The following is a 27,603-nucleotide window of genomic DNA, read 5'->3' on the forward strand; positions in this document are numbered from 1 at the left end:
CAAACCCAGTTGCACGTCACTTTGCTCATGATATCTGGGCTGCTCTTTGCCCTCTGCTTCAAATACCCTATCCAGCAGCCAGGACCGCCACTTCTGCTAGGGTTGCAGACGGCTACCAGTGATATGGGACACTTCAGAAATCTTTTCTGATTGAGTTCCAGCTCTCGTGGAAGGCCCTGGACGCCCAGGGCTGGCTTGCAGGAGTGGGAAGAATTCGGGCCCTTGAGGTAAGACCATCCAACTTAATGGGACCTTCAGCACTTGAGTGGGAGGAGGTAACCTGGGGGTGGGATGATCCAGCCCCTGCCCAGCCTTAACTATGGACAAACCAGGAACTAGTTACAAGCCCCAGCTGAGCCCACCAGCTATTTATGGATATTGGGAGTGGGATCTGGAGCAAAGAGGCAACAGGAAAGTGAATTAGGATATTGTCCTTCTGACTTGCTCTGGAAAACCAAGACAGAATAGAGGATCAGGGTGTGGGACAGATGGCTGGATGGAGGGGGAAGGGGGCCAGGGTCATGTACATGAAGGAGAGAGAGGGGAGTAGCCTTGGAAACAGTAACACTCTGCCTTCTGGGAGATGGGGAGAGGATCAGTCAGTCAGTCCGATTTATTAAATGCTTACTGTGTACAGAGTGCTTACTGCGTGCAGAGCACTGTACTAAGAGCTTGGGAGAGTACAGTGTAACAATAAACAGACACATTCCCCTGCCCACAATGAGCTAGCCGGAGGCCCGGCCCATGAACTGGAAAGAACGTGAAGGAACATTCAGCCCGGTTCAGCCCTCTGCCAGGGAATGTTGACCGGGCAGAGCAAGGCCCACCCCTCCGCTCTTGGTAAACAAGAGCCCTGCTGTTCCACCCCTAAAAGGCCAAGGCCCGCCTGCCCAACCAGGGTGGAGCGCTTGCATGGCCGAAATTGGCACCCAGCCATTCAGCATCCTCCTTGGGCCCTCCCCTACCCAGTCAACTTCTTGGTCTTTAAAGGACACCATTTGCTCCCTAGGGAGGAGAGCAAATGCCGAGAGTTAAACAGGTGCTAGGCCAAGAAGCTGGGGGTCACTTTTGGACAACCTGGACTCTTCTTTCTGGCACTCCCAGGGATTGCGAAGTGCAGAAAGGTTAGTGTGGTGGTTTTTGGCTTTCCTGGAGAACATAGCCGACAGCCCCAAGGCAGTGCTCTGATATGCCTTGAGCTGTTGCTTGGTGCCGTGTGCCATTTTTTGCAGGCGCACCTAGGTTTTCATTCCTGCAGAGTAACAGGGAGCCCCAGAGGCGCTCTTAAGGATGTGGGGGTGGCAGAGGGAGTCCGGAAGGCAATGAGGCATCAGTCAAACTTTTTTTAGTCAGTCGTGTTTATTGAGCGCTTATGGTGTGCAGAGCACTGTACTAAGGGCTTGGGAGAGCACAATGTAACGATAGAACAGACATATTCCCTCCCCTCAATGAGTTTACAGTAATATCGCTCAGTCATCAGATTAGGATTTATGGTTTTGTTTTTTATGGTAATTGTTATGCATTTACTGTGCTCCAGGCCATCTTCTAAGCCCTGGGGTAGATACAAGGTAATCAGGTCTATGTCCCACATGGGGCTCATAGTCTTAATCTCCATTTTACAGATGAGGTAACTTGAGGCACTGAGAAGTTAAGTGATTTGTCCAAGGTCATACAGCAGACAGGTGTTCGTCTATCCGGGACTGGTGTGGCCAGGTCCTCAGGGAGGACAAAACTCAGATAACCCAATCTCCAGCCTGGGACCGGCTCTGGATGTCCCCAGTGTATTCTGTCCCAGGGTTTAGGGCAGTGTTTCACACGCAGAGGGTGCTAAATAAATTCTCCTTCTACTTCCTAGCGTTTGGTCAGGGATGAGACTCTGGGAAATTTACTCAGCTCATCCAAAAGGCTTCCACCAATGCCCTAATGCACAACCTCTCTCAGGAGACAGCTCCCCTCCCTGACAGCCCCCAAGTACCCGGAAATCTTTCCTAGTGTCCAGCTGCAAGCTCTCTTTCTGCAGTTCTGGGTAGAGATGGGGAAGGAGAACACAAACTCCTCGGCAGTAGTGGAGGATTGAGGGGTAATCGATTGTTTTTAATGAGCGCTTACCATTTGTAGAGCACTGTACTAAGGGCTTGGGAGAGTACGGTATAACAGAGTCTGTAGACACATTCCCTGTCGGGCTGTTGAAGACGCCGGTTTTTAGGAGAGCCTTTCCCAGGGCACGAATGGGACTCAAGATTTCTGCATTCGTTCACTGATGCAATATTATGTATTGAGCGCTTACTGTGAACAAAATCCTTTGCAAGTTTGGCCATTCAGACTGGTCTCCAGCCTCTTAGCCCTTCACAACCTAAGAATGTGGGTGAGGGATGAACTGGCAACTACAGTAAAACTAATGGAAGAAAACAAGGGTAACGGTACAATTAATTTATGATGGTGATAAGAGTCCTTACGTCTCTGGCGAAGTGGTCCAGGGTCCAGTGTTCTAAAGGGTTGGAATAATAATAATAATAATGTTGGTATTTGTTAAGCACTATGTGCCAAGCACTGTTCTAATCGCTGGGGTAGATACAAGGTAATCAGGTTGTCCCACGTAGGGCTCACAGTCTTCATCCCCATTTTACAGATGAGGTAACCGAGGCCCAGAGAAGTTAAGTGATTTGCCCAAGGTCACACAGTTGATAAGCAGCGGAGCCAAGATTAGAACCCATGACCTCTGACTCCCAAGCCCATGCTCTTTCCGCTAAGCCACGAGCTTTGTTAAACCTTCCTTCTGGGCCCATTGGAGCAGGCTAGCAGTTGTGAAACAGCATGGCCTAGTGAATAGAGCACAGGCCTGGGAATCAGAAGGAGCTAGGTACTAATCCCATCACTTGTCTGCTGGGTGATTGCGGGCAAGTCACTTAACTTCTCTGGGCCTCAGTAACCTCATCCATAAAATGGAGATTAAGCCTGTGAGCCCCAGTTGGGACAGGGACTGTGTCTAACCCGATTTGCTTGTACCAACCCCCACGCTTAGTACAGTGCCTGGCATGCAGTTAGCACTTAACAAACGCCATAAAAAAAGTTGTTCCTCATTGGTGGCAATGGAGGGAGTAGGTCAGAGGGCTCAGATGGAGGAAGCACTATCAAGAGGCCACCTGCCCCACTTCAAAGTGCCTTTTCTCTGGCCTTTAGGTTTCAGGTTACCTGGGTGTTCCCCAGGTAACTGGTCATTCTGTAGGGCAGGTGGGATAGGTATGTGGATTCACATGGGACAACAGCCACACCTGCCCTACCCAGCATTCAAGCTCTGGATTTAGTAAAAACTCTGTTCTCGGGTTGACTGAAGCTCCTAGTTGATCCTCCCCAATGGTGGGACCCATAGGAATTCATTACTGACTACTGCTGGGGCTACAGAATCTAAAGCCCTGGCCTGGCCTGCCTGCCCTGTCTCCTAGTGGCTGGCCAACCCTAGCCTCTCTTCCTGAGTTGAGCTTAGTATGTGTCAAACACTGTTCTAGAGCTGGGGTAGAGACAAGTTAATAAGGTTGGATGCAGTCCCTGTACCTCATGGGGCTCACAGTCTAAGTAGGAGGGAGAACTGAGGCCCAGAGAAGTTAAGTGTGGAACCTGGGAATGGGGAAGGGAGAGAAGCTGATTCCAGGAGTTTGGAGGTCCCAGAAGAGAAGACCCCCAAGCTTCTGGCTTTCAGGACAGGTCTACAGGGCGGGGATTTGACACCAGTGTCAGCTCAGGTGACTGGAAAGTGAGTTTGAATTTCGTGTAGCCAATCTAAGGCCAGGACTACAGAAGGGAAATGAGAGCAGGTACTCCAAGCCACTTGACAGAGAGTTGTCTCTTCCCACTCACCAGACAGTTGGGTCAATTCCCTTTTGCTGGTGCTACCTCAACTGTTCTAACTGTTCTAACTCAATTGCCTCGACTGTTCTGTGCCAAATGTTAAGCTACAGATGGGATCGTTAACTTATTTGGGCCATAAAAAACAGCAAGAACAAACAAGGGAGTACCCACGTTTCCAAATGAGGTTTCCGTGTCCTGTAGTAATGGCTTAAATGGTTCTTAGTTGGTCATAATCATTTTGTGACTCCAAAGTCCACTACGCTGATCTAATAATGTTGGTGATATCCAGAATGCACTGCTCTCTGCAATCCTAGGAACAAACCAGATCAGAAGACTTGGGTTCTAATCTTAACCCTGCCAACTGCTTGCTGTGTGACCACAGGCAAGTCACATACCTCCTCTGTGCCTAGTTCTCCTGTTCTCCCTCCTACTTAAACTGTAAGCCCCATGCAGGACAGGGACTGTGTCAAACCAGATTAACTTGTATCTACCTCAGGGCTTAGAACAATGTTTGACACATAGTAAATGCTTAACAACTACCATAAAATTTTTTTAAAAAACAGGTCAGTGATCCAGAACAAGAGATGTCCAGCTGGAATGGAGTTAAAATCCTCTTGAATCCAAATGGTGATCCCGATTCTGATGTTTTTCACCCTCCTTGTGCTGTCAGCAGGTGGGGAAGTGGAGCAGAACACATAGTTTGAATTTCCTGGATCTGCTGAGAGATTTTCACCTAGTAGTAAGTAGCAAGGCCTACTGGAAAGAACACAGGCCTGGGAGACAGAGAACTTGGGTTCCAATCCTGGCTCTGCCTCGTGTCTGGTGTGTGACCTTGAGCTAGTCACTTCACTTCTCTGGGCCTCAATTACCTCATCTGTAAAATGGAGATTAAGAGTGTGAGCTTCATGTGGGATAGGGACTGTGTCCAACCTGCTTAACTTGTACCTACCCCAGCACTTAGAACAGTGCTTGGCACACAGTAAGTGCTTAACAAGTATTATTAGTAGTAGTAGTAATAATAATAATCTCAGCTCCACCACGTGTCTGTTTTACCTTGGGCAAGTCACTTAACTTCTCTGGGCCTCAGTTCCCTCACCTGCACAGTGGGGATTCAATACCTGTTCTCCCTCCTACATTGATGGTGAGCCCCATATGAACCCGATGATCTGGTATCTACCTCTGTTCTTGGCACAGAGTAAGCACTTAACAAATACCACCATTATTATGAAGATTCTCTGGGTTCAGCAACCAAATTCCCTTTGAATTTGAAGATGACCTCACTGTTGGGGAAGTTTAACTAGGGGTGCAAGCATGCAGGGCTGGGCAGAACCGGCCACACCGTGGACACATACAGCCCTTTCCAGCACTGTGCTGACAGACTGGCTGGGGCTGTGCTTGTTCTGACCTTGTCTTCCGGTCCTCCCAAAGAGGTCAGCAGTTAGGCTGGTGGCCTTCTGCATCCGGGGTTAGTAGGGTGCAGCAGCTTCACCGCATATCTTTCTGGAAGGAGTCACCCCTAAGTTTTCTCCATGCTGGGCACTCAAGGACCTTAGTATCATAGAACCTCTTGGGCCAGAACTTGTGGGACAGGAACTGTGCCTGACCTGATTATGCTGTATCTACCCCTGTGCTTATTACTGTAATTGGTGCTTGGTAAGTGCTTAACAAAAACTACAGTTAATATTATGTCAGGAGAAGCTGGGTAGCTTAGTGGAACGAGCAAGGACTAGGAGACAGGAGACCTACTTTGTCATTTACCTTGTTCACTTGTTCAAAACAGAATTTCTCATCTTCCCTTTCAAAGCCTGTCCTCTCCCATCTTCCCTAGCACTATAGACAATACCATTTTCCTCCCTGTCCCAAGTCCGTAACCTTGGCATTTTTCTCAACTCATCTCTCTCATTCAACCCATGTAGTCAATCTGTCACCACACCCTTTCAGTTGTACCTCACAACATGGCTACAATCTGCCCTTTCCTCTCCACCCAAACTGCTACTGTGCCAATCCAAGAACATATCATATCCCACCTTGACTACTGCATAAGCCTTTTCACTGACCTCCCTGCCTCCTAGTCTCTCAGCATTCCAGTCTGCTTGCTTGGATCATTTTTCTCACTTCTAACCTCACTCTGCTTGCTTGGATCATTTTTCTAAAAAAAATTCAGTCCATCACCTCATTCCTCAAAAACCTCCAATGATTGCCCACTCGTCTCTGCATTTAACAAAAAACTCCTTAGCATTGGCATTAAAGCACTCAAATCATCCCTCTCCCTCTTCTTTTACTGCTCTGATTTCCTATTACAACCCAGGCTGCACACTTCACTCCTCCAATATCAACCTACTCACTGTACCTTGATCTCATCTGTCTCTCCGCCAACACCTTTCCACCTCCTCCCTCTGGCCTGGAACTCCCTCCCCCTTTCATATATGACAGAGGATCACTCTCTCCATCTTCAAAGCCCTTTTAAAAGCACATCTCCTCCAAGAGGTCTTCTCTGACTCAGCCCTCATTTCTCCAACTAGTCCCCCTCCCTTCTGTGTTGCCTATGTATTTGGGTCTGTACTCCTAAATCACTTTTATACTCACCTCACCCCCACAGGACTTATGAACATATATCCTTATGCTTTGCCAATTCACCTATTTGTAATTTATTTTATCTGCCTTCTCCACTAGACTGTAAACTCTTTGAAGGCAAGGATCATGACTACTAAATCGATCGTATTGTTCTTTCCCAATCATCTAGTACAGTGTTCTGCACACAATAAACACTCATAAATACCTTTGATTAATTGATTAGGAGTAGGTAAGGAGAAGCAGTGTAGCCTAAGGGATAGAGCACGGGCCTGGAAGTCAGAAGGACCTGGGTTCAAACCCCATCTCTGCTGCTTGTTGGCTGTGTGACCTTGGGCAGGTCACTTAATTTATCTGTGCCTCAGTTGCCTCATCCCTAATAATGGGGTTTAAGACTGTGTGCCCCATATGGGACAGGGACTGTCCAATCTGATTAACTTTTATTTACTCCAGTGCTTGGTGCATAGTAAACTCTTAACAAGCACCATAATTATTAATTATTATTATAATTGTTATTCAGCATAATAGGAGATTTTTCAGTTTGGAAGCCACTAAAGGGCAGTGAACAGGAGCTGGGAACAGCAGCATCTGACCCTGAAGCTTGTTGTGGGCAGGGAATGTGTCTATTATTATACTGTACTCTCCCAAGTGCTTAGTATAGTGTTTTGCACACAGTAAGTGCTCAATAAATACAATTGAATGAATGAATGAATGAAGGATTAACCCTCCCAGTCTAAGTAGTATGATTTTAAGAGGACTTTTAAGATGAGGAGGTTGGTGGTCTGTGGAATGGAATGGATTGATAGCTCAGTGCTCTGATCATAGTAAGCACTCAATAAATACCACTGAATAATGGATAATTGCCTCCTGTAGTGGCAGAGCCTGGAGGGTTTAAAGTACATCCTGCAATTTCTGGTGCCAAGGGGAATCGCTTGGAACAAATGATATGTACATGTCTTTAAAATATATACTCTAAATTATTTATATTAATGTATGTCTTAATTTGTGGTATTTATTGAGCACTTGCTATGTGCAGAGCACAGTTCTTAGAGCTTGGGAGAAAACAAAACAAGAGAAATTAGCAGACACTTTCCCTACCCATAATAAATTTAGTCTCCCCCCTCTAGACTGTAAACTCACTATGGGCAGGGAATGTGTTTGCTAACTATTGTATTATACCCCCCCAAGCACTTAGTTCTCTTCACATAATAAGGGCTCATTAATGCCATTGATTGATTGAGAGATTGAACTGGGAGGTCCTGGAAGACCTGACTGGCCTGCTGCTGAACCCCACCTGTGTTCAGCCTAATAACTTCTCTGCAGGTGTGAGGATGAGTCAGTGAAGAGCTCCACAGCCCTCCAGAGGGCTCATCCATCAAAAGTTTAGGGCCTCTGAGTGGCAGGTCGGATGCTGACTCAGAAGTTGAACAGCTGGACATTCAGGGAGAGGGAATGTCCCACCTTACCTGAGCTTGGGAGGAGCCTCTGGATCTCCACGTGGGGGTAGGGATCCCTGTCATTAATTCATTCAACAGTATTTATTGAGCACTTACTATGTGCAGAGCACTGTACTAAGTGCTTGGAATGTATGCCGAATTCGGCAACAGATAGAGACAATCCTTGCCCAATGACGGACTCACAGTCTAATGTGGGGAGACAGCCGGACAAAAACAAGACAACATAATCACGATAAATAGAATCAAGGGGATGTACACCTCATTAACAAAATAAATAGGGTATTAAAAATATATATACAAATGAGCTCAGTGCTGAGGGGAGGGAGATGGGGAGGAGCAGAGGGAAAGGGAGCTTAGCTGAGGGGAGGTGAAGGAGGCAAGGGGGAGGAGCAGAGGATGGAAGAGGAGCAGAGAGGGAGCAGAGAGAAAAGGGGTAGCTCAGTCTGGGAAGGCCTCTTGGAAGAGATGAGCTCTCAGAAGGACTTTGAAGAGGGGAAGAGAGTTAGTTTGGCGGAGGTGAGGAGGGAGGGCATTCCAGGACAGCGGTAGGACATGGGCCAGAGGTCGACGGGATAGGCGTGAATGGGGGACGTGAAGAGGTGAGTGACAGAGGAGCGGAACGTGCAGGGTGGGTTGTAGAAGGAGAGAAGGGAGGTGAGGTAGGAGGGGGCAAGGTGATGGAGAGCCTTGAAGCCCAGAGTGAGGAGTTTTCGTTTCGTGCAGAGGTGGATAGGCAACCACTGGAGGTTTTTAAGGAGGGGAGTGATATGCCCAGATGGTTTCGGTAGGAAGATGATCTGGGCAGTGGAATGAAGAATAGACTGGAGTGGGGAGAGACAGGAGGAAGGGAGACCAGAGAGAAGGCTGACACAATAATCCAACCGGGATATTATGAAAGAGCTTGTACCAGCACGATAGCCGTTTGGATGAAGAAGAAAGGGCGGATCTTGACGATATTGTGCAGGTGAGACCGGCAGGCGTTGGTGACAGATTGGATGTGTGGGGTGAATGAGAGAGCCGAGTCAAGGATGACACCTACGTTGCGGGCTTGAGAGAAGGGAAGGATGGTCGTACCATCCACAGTGACAGGGAAGTCAGGAAGAGGACAGGGTTTGGGAGGGAAGATAAGTTGCTCAGTTTTGGACATGTTGAGTTTTAGGTGGCGGGCAGACATCCAGGTGAAGACGTCCTGGAGGCAGGAGATACGAGCCTGAAGGGAGGGGGAGAGAACAGGGGAGGAGATGTAGATTTGTGTGTCATCTGCATAGAGATGATAGTTGAAGCCATGGGAGTGAATGAGTTCACCGAGGGAGTGATTATAGATGGAGAAGAGAAGAGGGCCAAGAACTGACCCTTGAGGAACCCCTACAGTTAGTGGATGGGAGGGAGAGGAGGAGCCCACAAAGGAGACCGAGAATGAATGGCCAGGAAGATAAGAGGAGAACTAGGAGAGGATGGAGTCAGTGAAGCCAAGGTGAGATAAGGTGTGGAGGAGGAGGAGATGGTCGACAGTGACAGTGACAGGAGAAGGCAGCTGAGAGGTTGAGGAGGATTAGGATAGAGTAGGAGCCATTGGATTTGGCAAGAAGAAGGTCATGGGTGACCTTTGAGAGAGCAGTCTCGGTAGAGCGGAGGGGACGGAAGCCAGATTGGAGGGGGTCCAGGAGAGAGTTGGAGTTGAGGAATTTGAGGCAGCGAGTATAGACGATTCATTCTAGGAGTTTGGAAAGGAAGGGTAGGAAGGAGATAGGGTGATAACTGTAAGGGGAAATGGAGTCAAGAGAGGGGTTTTTTAGGATGGGGGAGACATGGGCATGTTTGAAGGCAGAGGGGAAGAAGCCATTGGAGAGTGAGTGGTTAAAGATAGAAGTTAAGGATGGGAGGAGGGAAGGGGCGATGCCGAGGACATACCCTAGGGACCGGAGGTGCAGCGAGTCCAAGTTTGATTAGCCTTGCTCCAGTGGATATCGAGCAGTATGGTGTAGTGGATAGAGCACAGGCCTGGGAGTCAGAAGGTCATGGGTTCTAATCCTGGCTCTGCCACTTGTCTGCTGTGTGACCTTGGGTAAGGCACTTCATTTCTCTGGGCCTCAGTTACCTCATCTGTAAAATGGGAATTTAGATTGTTAACCCCACATGAGATGGGGACTATGTCCAACCCAGTTTGCTTCTTATTATTAAGTTTCCCGTCTCTTTATGTTCTATGGTATTTGTTAAGCACTTACTATGTGCCAGACACTGAACTAAGCACTGAGGTAGATGCAAACTAATTGGGTTGGACACAGTCCTTGTCCCACATGGGGCTCGTGGTCTTAGTCCTCATTTTACAGATGAGGGAATTGAGGAACAGAGACATGCACAAGTCACACAGCGATGAGGGCGGAGCCAGAATTAGAATACAGGTCCTTCTGACTTCCAGGTCTCTGCTCGATCCACTAGGCCAAGCTGCTTCTCATTAATAATGGCATATGTTAAGTGCTTACTATGTGCCAAGCACTGTAATAATAATGTTGGTATTTGTTAAGCTCTTACTATGTGCAGAGCACTGTTCTAAGCGCTGGGGGAGATACAGGGTCATCAGGTTGTCCCATGTGAGGCTCACAGTCTTAATCCCCATTTTACAGATGAGGGAACTGAGGCACAGAGAAGTGAAGTGACTTTCCCACAGTCACACAGCTAAGTGTCAGAGCTGGGATTTGAACTCGTGACCTCTGACTCCCAAGCCCGGGCTCTTTCCACTAAGCCATGCTGTACTAAACCCTGGGGTAGTAGATGCAAGGTAATCAGGTTCCACATGGGTCTCACAGTCTAAGTAGGAGGGAAAACAGGTATTGAATCCCCATTTTTCAGATGGAAGAACTGAGACACAGAGAAGTTAAGTGACTTGTCCAAGGTCATCCTGTAAGTATGTGATGGAGCTGGGATTAGGACCCAAGTCCTCTGACTCCCAGGCCTGTGCTCTGCCTAAGGTCACATAGCAAGTATGTGATGGAGTCAGGATTAGAACTCAGGTCCTCTGACTGCCAGGCTCCTGCTCTTCACACTAAGGCCACACTGCTTCTCAGAATGTAAGCTCAATATGGGAAGGGAACAAATCTGCTAACTCTGTTGTATTGTACTCTCCCAAGTGCTTAGTACAGTGCTCTGTGCACACATTGATAAGATCATGGGTTCTAATCCCACTCTACCACTTGTCTGCTGTGTGAACCTGGGTAAATCACTTCACTTCTCTGGGCCTCGGTTACCCAATCTATAAAATAGGAATGGAAACTGTGAGCCCGATGTGGGACAGGGACTGTTTCTAACCTGATTTGCTTGTATTCACCCCAGTGCTTAGTACAGTGCCTGGCACATAGTAAGCACTTAACAAATAGCATAATTATTATTATTATGAGTAGTAGTAGTAATAAGTCCAGCTTTGAGGTGGGGGGCCGGTCCTGAGTGTCCACTCCTGTGAGTCCTGACACCCTCAGCCGTCTTGAGCCTCCTCCACCGTAAGCCCCCACCCCCACTTAAGAAGCAGAATCCTCCCGCTTTACTGCCCTAGGAAGCAGTGTCAGGGAGGGACGTCAATCTCCCCGGGTGAGAAGGGGAGGGAAAGTGAGTCACAGGATGGGACGGTCAGAATCCCAGCTGGATTCTGAGGTCACACAGCAAGTCCTAGTGACAAGAGCACCAGCTTTAGAGTCAGAGGTCGTGGGTTCTAATTCCGACTCCACTACTTGTCTGCTGTGTGACTTTGGGTAAGTCACTTGACCTCTCTGTGCCTCAGTTACCTCATCTATAAAATGGGGATTAAAGAGTGCGAGCCTAATGTGGGACAGGGACCGTGTCCAACCTCATTGGCTTCTATCTATTCCATCGCTTAGAACAGTGCTTGGTACATAGTAAGCGCTTAACAAATACCATTAGGATCATTATTATTATTATATAATAATAATAGTAAGTGCGTGGTGGAGTTGGGATCAGAACTCCTTCTAGACAGTAAGCCCGTTGTTGGGGAAAGATTATCTCTCTTTGGTGCTGAATTGTAATAACAATTATTATGGTGTTTGTTCAGCCCTTACTCTGTGCTGAGCACTGTTCTAAGCGCTGGGGTAGTTGCAGGATATTCAGATTGTCCCACGTGGGGCTCACATTTCTTAATCCCCATTTTTACAGATGAGGTCACTGAGGCCTAGAGAAATGAAGCGACTTGCCCAAGGTCACCCAGCAGACAAGTGACAGAGGCGGTATTAGAACCCATGACCTCTGACTCCCTAGCCCAGGCTCTTTCCACTGAACCACGCTGCTTCTCTATTTCCCCAGCGTTTAGTATAGTGCTCAGCGCCCCGTAAGCACTCAAGAAATACGATTGCATGAATAGATGAGTAAACTCAGGTCCTCCACCTCCCAGGCCGCAGCCCGTCCCACTGAGGCCACACTGCTTCTACAGTGTGAATGAATGAAAGAATGAATGCTCCCCCTCCCCATCTCCCTGACTCACTACCTTTGCTCTACCCCCCTCTCTGCCCCACAGCACCTGTGCATATATGTACATATTTATAATTATAATTCTATTCATTTTATTAATGATGTGGATATATCTATAATTCTATTTATCATGATGCTACTGATGCCCGTTTACTTGTTTTGATGCCTGTCTCCCCCCCCCCTTCTAGACTGTGAGCCCGTTGTGGGCAGGGGTTGTCTCTGTTGCTGAATTGCACCTCCCAAGCGCTTAGTACAGTGCTCTGCACACAGTAAGCGCTCGATAAATACGACTGAACGGCTTCTCAGAGTGTGAGCCCGAAGGCGGCGGAGAGGGCGGGGCCAGATTCCCTCCCGCCCATCATCATCCTCTCCCGCCCATCATCATCCTCTCCCGCCCATCCCATCTCCCTCCTTCGGGCTCTAGGACCCGATCGGTCGGGAGTGCGGCGGGGCCTGGACCGGCCGGTCCTGCGGGGCTGCGGAGCGGGAGGGCCTGGCATCCGAGCCGGCCGGGGAGCCCCCCGCCATGGGGCCCGCCGAGCCGGGCTCCCCCCGGGGCAGGTGAGTCCAGCCCGGGGCCCGGGGGGCAGCCCTGGGGGGAGGCTGATGCTGCAGAGGGGCTCTTGCGGGGGTGGGAGGCGGGGAGACCGTTGCAGGGTGGGTTTAGGGCCCGCCACGGTCCAGGAGCCAGTGGGACCAGCTGCCCCCCATTTGGGGGTCCAGGCCCGGGCAGGGCCGCGCACCCCATCCCACTCCGGTCCTGCCCGTCCCCCTCCCACATCTCCCGTTCATTCATTCGGTCGTATTTATTGAGCGCTTACTATGTGCAGAGCACTGGACTAAGCGCTTGGAATGTATAATTCGGCAACAGAGTCCCCGCCCCATAACGGGCTCATAGTCTAAACGAGAGCCCCAAGCCCCGCCCCTACACCCCATCCCTCGGGCGCAGGACACCTGGGTTTTGGGTCGTCCCCCCCCCCAGCCCGCACCCACATGTCGATGGGCCGGAGGATAAGCGTTCCCCGGAGCTGGCGGGATTAGAACCCACGACTTCTGACTCCCCAGCCTGGGTTCTTTCCACTGAGCTGGGGTGCGGGTTCAGGGACGAATGGGGTTGTTGTCTGGATCAGCCTCCAGCAGGGAGCGAATAATAATAATAATACTAATGATGGTATTTGTTAAGGGCTTATTATGTGCCAAGCACTTTTCTAAGCGCTGGGGTAGATATAAGGTGATCAGGTTGTCCCTCGTGGGGCCCACAGTCTTAATCCCCATTTTACAGGCGAAGTAATTGAGGCACAGAGAAGTCAAGTGGCTTGCCCAAGGTTACACAGCAGCAAGTGGAGAAGCCAGGAGCAGAACCCACGTCCTCTGACTCCAAAGGCCGTGCCTTTTCCAATAAGCCACGCTGGAGGTGGGCTTCCTCGGGCCCAACCCCCAGCCCGGGCTCCACTCCCAACCGCTAAGCGCCTTCAGTAATCCCTTCGGCTCAGCCAGGGGCTGGGACAGCTGATCCGGGGCCTCCCCCTCCCTCTTCCCCTCCTCCTCCCATCCCTCCCTCCCCCAATCCCCACCCCCTCCCTGACCCTGGACCCTGCACTGGCCAAGAGGTGTCCAGGGCATCCTGTTTGTCCCCAGGTAGGGGCAGCGAGTTCCTTGCCCCGTGGAGGCCCGGAGGGGAGAGGGTCCGTTCAAGCAGCCTGGGGAGGGGCCCCTCCTTGGGTGTTGGTAGAGACCAGGACTGAAGTCCCTCACCCCTGACCCTCCCAGCAGGGAAGGAGGTAAATCTGCCAGGTCCAGGGGTCTGGGAGTAATAATAATTATGGTGTTTGTTAAGTGCTTAACTATGTGCCAGGCACTGTACTAAGCGCTGGGGTGGTTAGAAGCAGATTAGGTTAAACACAGTCGCTGTCCCACGTGGGGCTCACAGTCTCAATCCCCGTTTTACAGATGAGGTAACTGAGGTCCAGAGAAGTTAAGTGACTTGCCCAAAGTCACACGGCTGACAAGTGGCGGAGGCGGGATTAGAACCCATGACCTCTGACCCCAAGCCCGGGCTCTTTCCACTGAGCCACACTGCTTCTCATACTTAAGAGTACTCAATTTGTTAAGCTTTTACTATTTGTCAAGCACTGTTGTAAGCCCTGGGGCAGATCCAAGTCCATCAGGTTGGCACAGTCCCTATCCCACATGGGGCTCACTGTCTTAATCCCCAATTTACAGATGAGATAACTGAGGCCCAGAGAAGAGAAGTGACTTGTCCAAGGTCCCATAGCAGACAAGTGGCAGGGCCTGGATTAGAACCCAGGTCCTTCCGACTCCCAAGCCAGGCTCTATTTTACAAGGGGGCAGGCCAGGGTGGTGGGGTTTCAGGCCAGCGCCCACAAGAGCCCACACTTAGGCCACACTACTGATGGTGCTCCTGCCTCCCTGGCTCTTGACCTTTTGGCCCCTGACCTTCCAGGGGGCCAAAGATGGGGCAACTGAGCTCAATTTGGACCGCTCTCTCCAGGCTTGGGCCGGGAAGGGAAGAAGCTGTTGAGGGGGCAGGGAGGGCAGAGAAGGGAGCTAAAACAAGGGCTCTGCTTGTCAGCCATCCCTCGCCCTAGCCCAGGCCGTGTCTTGGCCCCAGTTCGGATCTCCCAGGTCCTGCCTCAGTTTCCCTGGGGCTAGAGGAGGGCGGAGCCAACATCTGTGCTTTGAGTTCCTCCCTGGGCCCCTCCTGACGTTCTGCTTGGGCAGGGGTTTGGGCCGTGTTTGTCAGCGGGGGGGAGGGGAGAAGGGGGAACCGTGTCTCACTTTACACCAGCAGCCGCCCACACGCAGAGGGAGGAGGAGGGAGGGAGGCAGAGGGACGTGTTGGGTGTCAGGAATGTGGGCTTCTCTCCCTATGCTCCTCGTTCACTGCTCCCTGCCTTCATGACTCATCTTCCCAAATCCTCCCAGTGAGGAGGGGGCTGGACATGTGCCTCGCCCCCCAACTCATTTAAGGTTCCTATCTCCCCCTCCTCTCTCTCACCTACTTCCCTGTGGGTGGTGCTTAAAGTTCCCTGGTTCGGATCAGGCCAGGGCAGGGCGCAGGAGTCCCAGCTGGAGGAGGAAAGGGCCAACTTTGCCCACTGTCCCCGATTTGCGGCAGGGACATCGACCTCCTAGAGGCAAGAGACCCCGTGCGTGACCAGGCCTGGCACCCTGTTTGGTAGCTCCTGTCCGTTAGGCCAGGCTGGGCTATGATGGACCCCCTCCCCGCTTCAGAGGGCCGTGGCTTCTTCAGGTCTGGCATGGGCAGGAGTGGGGTCCCAAAAAAGCCCCTCTCTGTAGGGCCGAGCTGGAGCGCTGCTTTAGCCTGGGCTGGGCTCTGGAGAGAGATGGACTGGGCTTGAGCCAAGGCGGAATTGTTTTAACCTCTCACTTTGGATCCCTTCAGCCACATATTGGTTATCCCAGGCTGGGGGAGGGGAGTAGGCCACTGTGTAATGGCCAGTGCATGCATGCACAATCCACACTGGGCCTGCACAGAATGACAATAAGAGCGACAACATCCCACATCTGTCGAACGCTTTTATTTTCCCAAAGTGCTCTCACATCAGTGATCTCATTTCATCCTCACAACATCCCTCTGAGGTAAGAAATGGCAAGTGTTTCTCTCCCTTTTTTAAGGTGGGGGAGAGGAAACAGGTGCAGAGAGGGTTAAGGGTTTTGCTCAAGGTCACCCAGCAAGTCAACAACAGAACTGGGGCCAGACCCCAGTCTCCTGACTCCTTGATCCATGAGGTTCTATCCATGAGGTAGGAAGGCCTTGTGCATCCGCTGGGACTCGCTGGAAGTCAGGTCAACTTGATTGGGAATTGGATCAAAGAAGGGCCCCGAGCTCATTGGCTTTGGCTAGGCCCTGGCCCAGCTCCAGAACTCTGCCTCTTGGGGCCCTGTCTTTAGCCCAGGGATCCTGGGGCTCAGCTTCGAGAAGGCAAGGTGGGAAACTTAGGCCCAGAGAGAGCCTAAGAGGAACAGCGAGCACCACGCCTGGTGGGGAAACTGAATTGAACCCAGGAGGTCCTGCCTCCCATCTTAAACCGACTTTGGGCAGGGTCCTGTATACCAGACCAGATTGCAGGTCTCCCCTACCCTTAGAAATTTTGCCACTCAATGGGCACTTAGCTGGTGGGAAATGTATATCAGACATTAGTGTCCCAAAGTCCCAAGATGAGGGCAGATTCAGGGCTGCCCCAGAGCTGCTGGCATGCCCCTCCCTACAACCTCTGCTGTGGCCTTGTTCCTCTCCTCCCTACTTCTAATTGGATTTGAGGAGAAATCTCCTTAGCCGCTTGGCTCTTAGAGAAATGATCAGAAGCTATTTGGTTAAGGTGCCTATCCGAGGGTTATGACTCCTTAGTAAGGATCTGTTTGAGTGGATTTCCCATCATCACCCAGCTTGGATATAATAGTAATAATAATAATTGCGGTACTTGTTAAGCGCTTACTGTGTGCCAGGCACATATGGCATGCCAGAGGGGCGTGCCAATCAATCAGTCAGTGGTATTTATTGAGCGCTTACTACGTGCAGAGCACTGTACTAAGCACTCAGAAGAGTACAGTGCAACAGAGTAGGCAAACATGTTCTCTGCCCACAGTGAGCACTGCGGTAATAACAGTAATAATAACTGTAGTGTTTGTTAAATGCTAACTAGGTGCCAGGCACTGTACTAAACACTGGGGTGGATACAAGGTGAGTCCCTGTCCCATGAGAGGCTCTCAGTTTTAATTCCCATTTTACAAATGAGACAACTGAGGCGTGGAGGAGTAAAGTGACTTGCCCAGGGTCATAGCCAGGATTTGAGCCTAGGTCCTTCTGACTCCCAAGCCCCTGCTGTATCTCCTTAGGCAACACTGCTTCTCTGCTTATATCTTGGTTTCTGAAAAATCCAGCGACCGCTACGACAACCTATTGGCCACCTCCCTCCATGTCTCCCATTCCAACAATCCTGTGTCCTTGTTGTGACCTCTGCTCTGAATCTATCAGATGGGATGGGTTCTGGGGATGGGGGGCAGCCCTCTCCCAGGTTGGGCAGCCTCTCCTAACCATCTGTGTTTTCCTTTGAAGCTCAAAGTGTGGTGAGAGGGTGGGAGAGTTGGGGGGCTTGGTGATCCTGGTGGGAGGGGGGGACAACTTAGTCTAGGGCTCTCACAGCCCCTCTGGGACACCTCCCACGTGGGTCCTTCCCACCTTGGGTTTCCGGAGGGTAGGGGATTCAACTCCTTTCTGCTGGGATTGCAGGACTGACCCCACCCCTGGGTGATGTGGATGAGGTCAACGCCAACTTAAGACTTCCGGAGAGACATGAGTAGCAACACGGTAAGATCCAGCCCGGCTCTCCTATGCTCTTTCCGTAGCCACCAGCTTCCCGGTTGTTCACTCTGGCTCTCTCCCTGCTTCCGTCCATCTCTCAATCAATCAATTGATGATATTTATTGAGCGCTTACTGTGTGCAGAGTACTGTACTAAGCACTTGGGAAAGTTACAATGCAATAGAGTTGTTAGTCTTGATCATTCAATCATATTTATTGAGCGCTTACTGTGTGCAGAGCACTGTACTTGATCCGTAGGAGCTCACAGTCTGTAGCAGGAGACAGACACTAAAATAAATTGCATGTAGGGGAATTAGAGTATAAGATATGTACACAAGTGCCATGAGCCTGGGGTGAGTATCAGAGGGCTTAGGTAGTCCACAGCCAAGTGTACAAGCGATGCAGTGGATAGAACAGGAGGGGAAATAAAAGGCTTAAAGTGAGGAGGCTTCTTGGAGGAGATGTGATTTAGGAGGGTTTTGAAGGTGGGGAGAGTGACGGACTGTCAGATATGAAGGAGAAGGGAGTTCTAGGCCTGAGAGAGGACGTGGGCGAGGGGTCGGCGGTGAGATAGTCGAGAAGGAGGTACAGTGAGTAGGTTGGTCTTGGAGGAGCGGAGTGTACCACCTGGTTTGTAGTAGATCACTGAGGAAAGGTTGGAGGGAGAGAGCTGATTGAGTGGCTTACAGTAGACGTCAGTGAATAACCGTTTGATGCGGAGGTGGATGTGTAACCATTGGAGATATTTGAGGAGTGGGAAGATTAAGGACTGAACAGTTTTTCTAGAAAAATGATCTGGGCGGCAGAGTGAATTATGGACTGGAGAGGGGAGAAATAGGAGGCAGGGAGGTCAGCAAGGAGAGTGATGCAGTAGTTAAGGTGAAATGTAATAAGTGCTTGGATCAGCGTGGTAGCAGTTTGAGTGGAGAGGAAGGGGCAGATTCTCGATATGTTGTGAAGGTGGAACTGACAGGATCTCGTGACAGATTGAATGTGTGGGTGAAACAAGACAGACGAGCTGAGGATGATGCCAAAGTTACAGGCTTGTGAGACGAAGGATTGTGGTGCTGTCTACAGTGATAGAAAAGCCAGGAGAAGGACGGGACGCTCCCTCTCTGTGTCTCTCTTCAACCCTGACCCTGTCCATTTTTGTATCTCTCTCTTTTTTAATGGTTTTTATTAAGCTCTTACTATGTGCTAGGCACAGTACTAAGCGCTGGGGTAGATACAAGCTAATCGGTTTGGACACAGTCTCTTGTCCCACTGTGGGGCTCACAGTCTTAGCCCCCGTTTTACAGATGCGGTAACTGAGGCACAGAGAAGTGAAGTGACTGGCCTGAGATCACACAGCAGACAAGTGGTGGAGCCAGGATTAGAACTCAGGACCTTCTGACACCCAGGCCTGTGCTCTATACACTAGGTCATGCTGCTCATTTCTTCTTTCTGCCTTCCTGTTTCTCCATCTTTCTGTCTTTTGTCAATCAATTTATTGAGCACTTACTGTGTGCAGAGCATTGTACTATAAGCGCTTGGGTAAGTACAATATAGCAGAGTTGGTAGGCCCATTCCCTGCCCAAAACAAGCTTACGATCTAGAGGGGGAAACAGACATTAATATAAATAAGTAAATTATAGATAAATGCTGTAGGGTCGAGGGAGGGGTGAAGAAGAGGAGCAAATTAAAGTACAAGGGCGATGCAGAAGGGAATGGGAGAAGAGGAAATGAGGACTTCTAATCTCTTTCCATATCTGTCAGCAGAAGCGTGATCAGTAGCAGGGTCACTCCTGGGGCCCAGTTTGGCCCTGGTTGGGGAGGTGGAAGGGGGCCAAAGCAGGGAGTGGTCCAGGGTGAGGAGCCCACCCTCCTCTTCCCCCACCATGAGCAGGTCCAGTTTATCCCCCTTGAGTTTCCCTGCCCTGGAACAGACCCGATGCCTCAGAGTCACAGTGCTTTGCACATAGTAAATGCTCAGTAAATACTGTTGAACGAATGAATGAAAGAAAGGGACATTCTCACCGGGTTCTGCTCACCCTAGGCTGACCAGGAGTTAAGTAGCCACCCTTCTGGGGACTGTGTCTCTGCAACAGTCCAGTTTCTTTTTGTATGGTACTTGTTAAACACTCGCTATGTGTTAAACACTGTTCTAAACGCTGGGGTTGATAGAAGTTAGATTGGACAAAGTCCCTGTCCCTTATGGGGCTCACAGTCTAAGTAGGAGGGAGAACAGGAGAACGGAGGCCCAGAGAAGCTAAGTGACTTGGCCAAGATCACACAGCAGACATTTGGCAGAGCTGGGAACAGAACTCAGGTCCTCTGGTTCCCAGGTCCATACTCTTTCCCCTAGGCCATGTTGCTTCTTGCAGCAGGAGGTGTTACTCCTCCCTTTCCCCACTCCAACTACACCCCTGTCTCCCCAGGATCTCTCCTGGTCAGTCCTGTGCATCCTCTGCGGGCTAGACTCTAGGAGGATGAGGGGTGGAAGAGGCATACAGGAAATAAAAGGCGGGGTTGGTCCTTTCCCTCTGAGGGCTCCCAGTGTTCCGGGTGAGGCTAGACAAAGGCCCACAGAACACAAAAGACAGAAACATATAAACAGAAAACCAGGCCAGAACCTCATAAATAAGGGCTCTATAGAGACAGTGTGTTGAACGAGGGAATTCTTTAGTTATTGGCGGGACTGGACTCAGCCCCATGATTTGGGGAGCATTTTCCCAGAATGTCCTAAGCTGCCACCCCTTTTAGTTCAGAGCCTTCTTTGTGGACCCTGCTGGCTGTACCTGGAACCACATAGTGGTGCACATGGCCAGGTTCAGGAACCTTTGGAGACACAGATGCTCTATGCACATGACAGTGGCTTCTGGGAACAACTGAGTTTCCCATATCTCAAGTCCTCCTTAGTTGTATACTCTTTCTCAGTGCTATGTACATTTCGCTGCATACGGTAAGTGCTTAATAAACGCTATTACGACTACTATTACTTGGCCCCATCTCCCCATTTCTGAGTCGTCGTCGTCCCCCGCCCACCTCCACAACTTCTTGGCAGGGATCATCTGAGCTGCCCCAGAGGCTCTGAAAATTGGAAGGAAAGCCAGGACAGGTTACAGGAGGCAGAACACAGGTAGCCAAGACCCCCTGGTCCTATTTTAGGCCTTGCATGAGGGGGCAAGGCTAGAGGAGGAAGGCAAGGAATAGCGAGATATCCTTGGAGCCTGAGAGCTATGAATTCCCCACTTCATCTATTGGAGCTTAGTAGCCAGTATTGCCCCCACCCTGTCCAGCAGGAGAAATCGAGGCATAGAGCACCCATGAAGGATCCTGGCTGAACCAAAAGCGGACCTTCCCCTCCACCCCACCCCACCCCACCCTGAAAGAGGTCTGACTCCCACCAGCTGTCTTGGATCACATCAGGAGGAGATTCTTCTCTGGGTTGGCGTCTCCGGCTCAGCTCACTCGGTCCCTGTATGATCTACAGGGTGGACAGGTGCCTCAGCTTTCTCATCTGTCCCGGGGGAGTCTGCCCACTTCGTTGCCTTTCTCTCTGGGTCGGGTGAGAAAGAAAAAGACCCTTTCTGAAAAAGGCTTGGAGATGGTAGGACTAAGAGGACCCCGGCTTGAGTTGGTCACACCCTCCGGCCTCTCACCGCTCTCTCTCCCCTCCTCTCCCCAGACCCAGCGCTCGGTGATTTGGGTTCTCCTCTTTGCCCTCATCATGCTCCTCATCCTCTACAGCTCCAACAGCGGCAACGAGGTCTTCCACTACACCGCCCTGCGGGCCCGATTCCAGCGTCCCACCAACCTCAAGAAATGGGGAATCACCGAAAGCTACGTCCCGGTGTCCGGGAACAAGGTAGGACAGGACAGGACGGGACTGGGGTGGTAAGCCAGGGAAGTGACTAGAGTGGGGCCCCTCTGCCATCTGCTGGGCACCTCTGAAATACACAGCCAGCGAGTCAGCCTGTATGAGGCTGCTCATCATCATCGTCCTTGCTATTTATTGACCCCTTAATCTGTGCAGAGCACTGTACTAAACGCCTGGGAGAGTCCAGCGTAGCAGAGTTGGTAGACACACGACTCCCGACCCCCTCAGTGGTACCGAGTGGTGTCGTGGTTCGGGAACCTGGCTTCTGGTAGGTCTCACCCTGTAAGCATTTTGGGCCGACCCAAGTTACGAAGGCCCCAGCCAGGGAAATAAATTGGCCGCTGAGAGCCGGGGTTTGCTTTGGCCTGGAGGTTAGCCCTGTGTGATCTGCTGCCTCATTTCTCTAGTTCATTATACGGAGTCCAGGAACCTTTGACTTAGAACTCAAAGGAGTTGGGCTGGCAGGCCTCCCTCACTGCCCCGCCCTCCACCCGAGAGAAGAGAGCATGGAGTCGGAGGCTGGGGACCAGGTCTGCTCCTGACTTGGTGGGTGAGACAGACCAGATCCTACGATGACCTGCTGAGTTACTTTCCCCATCTTCCCAGAGATCTCTGTTGCCCCAGAAACTCGGTCTCTGCCCCTTAAGGGTCTGCGTCTCTTTTGCCCCCAGGGGGCTGGATCTCTGTTTTCTATAGACGGTAAGCTCATTGTGGGAAGGGAACATGTTTACCCACCCTGTTGTGTTGCACTCTTCCAAGTGCTTAGTACAGTACTCTGTGCATAGTAAGCACTCAATGAATACCATTGATTGACTGATTGATTGATTGGGAGCTGGGTCTCTGTTACCCTGGGAGTTGGGTCTCTGGTGCCCCAGGGACTAGGTATCTGATAACCTGGGATCTGGGTCTCTGCTGTCCTGGAGTTTGGGTCTCTTGTTCTGGGAGCTGGTCTGGGAGCTGGGTCTCTGCCACCCTAGAGTCTGGTTCTCTGCCACCCCGGAGTCTGGGTCTCTGCAGAAACTCCCTCTCTTCCTGGAGCACGACAGAAGATCCTGGGCATTTGCGCTCTCCCTCTGACTCTCCCAGGGCTCTGGCCGGGGCTGCTAGAATGTTGTCGGTGACGGTTGTTGGACATTAAAGGCCTGCCTTCCCCTTCTGTAGACCCTCACCACCCGTTGCCACCAGTGTGTGGTCATCACCAGCTCCAGCCACCTCCTGGGCAGCAAGCTGGGGCCAGAGATCGAGCGGGCAGAGTGCACCATCCGCATGAACGACGCGCCCACCACCAGCTTCGACGCCGACGTGGGCAACAAGACCACCTTTCGCGTGGTGGCCCACTCCAGCATCTACCGAGTCCTCAAGAGGCCCCAGGAGTTTGTCAACAAGACCCCAGATACGGTATTCATCTTCTGGGGACCCCCGAGCAAGATGCAGAAACCCAATGGCATCCTGTTGCGCATCATCCAGCGCGTCAGCCTCTCCTTCCCCAATATGACCGCCTATGTCGTCTCGCCCACCCGGATGAAGCAGTTTGATGACCTCTTTCGGGGTGAAACGGGCCGAGACAGGTACCTGACTCTCAAACCTTCTTCCTTCCTGAGTTCTCTTTGCCACGGCTCCCTGTGTCCATCCCTAGCCCCACTCCTCCTCTCAGCATGCCTGGTCCGCACACCATCAATGGTAGGGTCTGTTCCTAGCCTGTGCCCAGCCCTTGCTCCCACTCCTGCTTCCAGCATGCACTGGTCCATACACCATCCCATGACGGGGTCCGTTCCCAGCATACCCGGCTCCCCTGGATGAACCTCTGGGACCTTGGGGCTGGGGTGACAGAGGGGCCTGAGACTTGAGCAGAGAGGTGCTTTGAACTATAGAGGCCAGAGGCATATTGGTTTTTTCCCCCATTCATCCCTTCCTCTCCCTCTCTCCTTCTGCCCCTTCCCTCCCCCTCCGTTTCCACTCAGGGAGAAGTCCCACTCCTGGCTGAGCACCGGCTGGTTCACTATGGTGATTGCAGTGGAGCTCTGTGACCGGGTACATGTCTATGGGATGGTGCCACCAAACTACTGCAGGTGAGAGGTCTGCCCAGCCCCTCGCCCCTGCCTGTCCTCCTTCCCCATCCTGAGCCCTGCGTGGGGTGGTTTTCTTAGATTCCCATCTGGCCTCAGTCGGCAATTTCCAGCCTCCCCGAGAAAGTTCTGCCAAAGTAAGCACATTCCTCATCCCTCCCGCCGGGTCCCCGGATCCCACAGATGCCGCACGGTGTGGGCAGAGCCCGGAGAAGTGGGCTGTCTTGGTCCAAACTCTGATTGGGCTGCAGCCTGATTTCTCCTAGGCACTGGCTGCCTTATCTGCCCTGGGGTTGGCTCTGCTGCTGCCGCTGCCGTAGCCATTCCCACCCCTGCCAGTTCCTCTGCTCCCCTCTCCGGTTCTCCAGCTTCCTGTGCTTCACCACCCTCTCCGCCCCCACAGCCGGCGGCCCCAGCCCCACCGGATGCCCTATCACTACTATGAACCCAAGGGACCGGACGAGTGTGTCACTTACATCCAGAACGAGCGCAGCCGCAAGGGGAACCACCACCGCTTCATCACCGAGAAGAAGGTCTTCTCCTCCTGGGCTCAACTCTATAACATTACGTTCTCCCACCCCTCCTGGACATAGAGCATGGCCCAGCCAATTATCGGGGCCCTGGGGGTCATGTCCCAGACAAAGAGGGGGCCGAGGGGCCAGATCTCAGCCAACCATCGGGGCCCTGGGGCCTTGTCCCAGCCAAACATTGGGTCCTGGGGGTCTTGTTCCAGACAATCATCAGGATCCAGGACCTTGTCCCAACTAATCACTGGGGTCCTGGGACCTTGTCCCAGCCATCTATCAGGGTCCTGGGGCCATGTCCTGGTTTCTATGACCCTTCCACCTGCCTATCAAGAGTACTGACATAAATTCCCCTCCTGTCAGCTGAGTCTTGAGCAGGCATCTCAGCCTCTTTTAAAGGCTTGGAAATTCCTCACCTGGATGTTCCTTTGTCCCCCAGACCTCATCCCCACCCTCCATCCCAAGGGAAGCCGAAGCCCCCCAAGAATGTAGCTGTCACTTGGCTATGGGCTCCCTGATCCGACAGACTTGGTACACCTACCCCCTCAGTCCTGGGCTCTCACCAATATCCCAAGGGAGTGGGGCAGGGCAAGGAGCGACTCCAGCAGAGAGGCTGCCTGGGCCAAGTGTGCCCCAATCTCTCTATTCCCCAGGGCCCTAGCTGCCCCATTTGTTTCTAGACCTGCCTCCCCAACAAGAGCACCATCTGGCCCGAGCTCAGAGGAATTGATCCTGCCCCTCAGCTCCAGGCTTTCTCCCCAGAGGGGTGGCCTTTCCAAAGCTCAGTTCCCCTCTCCCACACTGCCCACACCGCCCACACCATCCCCTTCCCTCCCCACCCAAGCCCAGAGCGGAATGGCCAAGGGAGAAAGGCTGATGGAGTGGGACCTTAGAGCCGATCTTTGCCCTTAGCTCAGAAAGGGACAGATGGATTCTTCCTGAAAAACCCCCCAGGCACCCCTCAGGCCAAGAGGAAGGTCCATTCCCCTTTCCCAGACCGCAAAGGTCACTTTGGGTCAGGAAGGATGTGTAACTTCTGGACAGGCCTGCATCTGGGCATTTGTGGAAAGACTACAAAGTCCCAGAAGCCAACAGGGCCTAAGCCTCCTACTAGTGGAAGTTGTCGGGCCCCATGTTTCTGGAAGTCCCACATTCCTGAGACTGGGCTAGGTCAGGTTCCCAAATCCTAGTCCTCCCTCCCCAACCCCACACATCCTCCCAATTCACACCCCAACAGGGGGCATTGTTGGGGACCAGCAGCCAGGAGAGGCCCCTGCTGGCCCTTCTCCCACTGCCAAGACCAGGCTGCCACAGGAGTCAATCCCAACTGAGTGGAAACTTTGGAGCTGACCCTCCTCCCTGCCCTCAAAGCACGTCCGGAACCCAACTCCTGTCCCCTCCTCAATCGCTTTCTCCTGCCCTGTCCCGTCCAGCCCCATATCCCCCTCCAAATGGAACTTGCTTCTAATGGTTGGCCCAGTCTCCAAGCCTCAGTCAAGTTCCCGGTGAACGGGAGGCAGGGCTGAGGGTGGGGTCTGGCAGTGGGGATGCCCCCAGCACCAGGATATTGGCTGGATGGGGAGTCTCATTTGGCACTTTATAGAGCACCTTTCTTGGCAGCCCCAGGGACCCTGATTTTCAGGCCCAGAGGGCTCCCCCACCCCCACCTGCCCTCAGGGGTGTGGGAGTGAGGACATCTGCTTTCCCTGCCTTAGTCACTTTACCTCTGGGCTTCGGCCTTCCCTGCCAGAGGAGGGGATTGGCTTTTGCAAGCTCTGCTCTCCAGCCTGGCCTCATTTTGTTGAAGGTGGGAGAATCCCAGGGGCCAAAGCGAAGAAAGGGGAAGCTCCGGGGCTTGGTTCGGCAGCTGAAGAAGCCGGGAACTGGGGGGGCAGGCTGAGGGCCTCTGCAACTCACTGCCCACTCCCGTTGTGGAGGGCAAGCCAGGGCCAGGCCTGGACAGGAAGTGCTAGGGTCAACCGGTCCCGCCTGCCAGAAGTTGTTTTGTAATGGTTTGTACAGGAATAAATATTGCTACGATGTCACTGTCCTGCTCTGAGCGTCTCGGGATGGGGAGTTAATCCCACCTTCCAGGATCCTATCTCCAGTCTTCTTCCTCTTCCTCGCTAGCACCGGCCCCAACTGGGGAGACCGAGAGCAGAGCCCTGGGCACTGGGTACCTGGGACTGCCCTCAGTCTGGCCTTGGATCCTACCCTCAGGAGCTTACAGTCTAGTTGGAAAGAGAAGAGCCAATTAACATGGATTCCAGTGATAGAAACAAAAGTAAGCGATGAAATGAGCAATAACAAGGATAGACACATGGGTGCTAAGGTAGTGTTGGAGTGAATAATAATAATTATGGTGATTAAGTACTAATTATGATATTTAAGCGCTTACTATGTGCCGAGCACTGTTCTAAGCACTGGGGTGGATACAAGGTAATCAGCTTGTCCCAGGTGGGGCTCACAGCTTTAATCCCCATTTTACAGAGGAGGTAACTGAGGCACAGAGAAGTTAAGTGGCTTGCCCAAGGTTACACAGCAGACAAGTGGCAGAGTTGGGATTAGAACCTGTGTCCTCTGACTCCTAAGCCTGGGTTCTTTCCACTAAGCCATGCTGCTTCCCATGTTGTTATAATAATAATAATAATAATGTTGGTATTTGTTAAGCGCTTACTATGTGCCGAGCACTGTTCTAAGCGCTGGGGTAGACATAGGGGAATCAGGTTGTCCCACGTGGGGCTCACAGTCTTAATCCCCATTTTACAGATGAGGGAACTGAGGCACGGAGAAGTTAAGTGACTTGCCCACAGTCACACAGCCGACAAGTGGCAGAGCTGGGATTCGAACTCATGAGCCCTGACTCCAAAGCCCGTGCTCTTTCCACTGAGCCACGCTGCTTCTGCATTGTACTAAGCACTAGGGTAGATACAAAGTAATTGGATTGGACACTGTTCCCGACCCACATGTGGCTCGCAATCTTAATCTCCATTTTATAGATGAGGAAACTGAGGCTCAGAGAAGTTAAGTGACTTGCCCAAGATCACGCAGCAGACAAGTGGCAGAGCCAAAATTAGAACCCAGGACCTCTGACTCACAGACCTGTGCTCTTTCCACTAGATCACACTGCTTGCAGTGTAATCAGGGAGTGCATCCTGGAGGAGAGGTAACATTTTTGGCACCTTGATAGGTAGATTGGGAAGTCTGGTGGTGGATTGAAATGGAGGTGAGAGGAATGCAAAAGGAAGACTGGGAGCAGATATGTGCCCTCAAGAGGCAATTGGGAGGAGTAAAGAGTATGAGAGAGAATCAGCAGAAGAATGGAGATGTAATAGGGACATGTCAGGGCTTTTTCTGGTACGTAAAAGAGGCTCCATCTGAGGAAAGATATACTTTCTGAACCATGTTTACTCTTGTGGGTGAGAGCTCTTAGTTCTGGGAGGCTTCTGAGGGAAGGAAGG

At 51.6% G+C, this 27,603-nt stretch overlaps 1 protein-coding gene across 4 annotated transcripts; it reads left to right on the forward strand.

The window, feature by feature from the left end:
- ST6GALNAC6 (ST6 N-acetylgalactosaminide alpha-2,6-sialyltransferase 6) lies at positions 1 to 26,187 on the forward strand. Of its 4 annotated transcripts, none has more exons than XM_029063823.2 (6): positions 1 to 227; positions 17,623 to 17,700; positions 21,361 to 21,540; positions 22,714 to 23,120; positions 23,514 to 23,621; positions 24,022 to 26,187. In XM_029063823.2, exons 2-6 carry the CDS (start codon positions 17,686 to 17,688, stop codon positions 24,209 to 24,211), a joined length of 900 nt encoding a protein of 299 aa, XP_028919656.1. In that variant the 5' UTR covers positions 1 to 227; positions 17,623 to 17,685; the 3' UTR covers positions 24,212 to 26,187. The 4 variants fall into 4 exon arrangements, with proteins under 4 accessions (XP_028919656.1, XP_028919654.1, XP_028919653.1 ...); XM_029063821.2 differs by lacking the exon at positions 1 to 227 and adding an exon at positions 4,441 to 4,585; XM_029063820.2 differs by lacking the exon at positions 1 to 227 and adding an exon at positions 12,763 to 12,908.
- Positions 26,188 to 27,603: the final 1,416 nt, after the last annotated feature.

The sequence above is a fragment of the Ornithorhynchus anatinus genome, chromosome 4, assembly GCF_004115215.2.
Source record: "Ornithorhynchus anatinus isolate Pmale09 chromosome 4, mOrnAna1.pri.v4, whole genome shotgun sequence".
NCBI classification, from domain to species: Eukaryota; Metazoa; Chordata; class Mammalia; order Monotremata; family Ornithorhynchidae; genus Ornithorhynchus; species Ornithorhynchus anatinus.

What these genes read in the sequence shown, in the direction of transcription:
- ST6GALNAC6 (XM_029063823.2), top strand. An exon ending in TCCCGGTGTCCGGGAACAAG is followed by an intron (nt 21,541 to 22,713) that starts GTAGGACAGGAC and finishes CCCCTTCTGTAG; the next exon opens with ACCCTCACCACCCGTTGCCA. An exon ending in GGTGAAACGGGCCGAGACAG is followed by an intron (nt 23,121 to 23,513) that starts GTACCTGACTCT and finishes GTTTCCACTCAG; the next exon opens with GGAGAAGTCCCACTCCTGGC.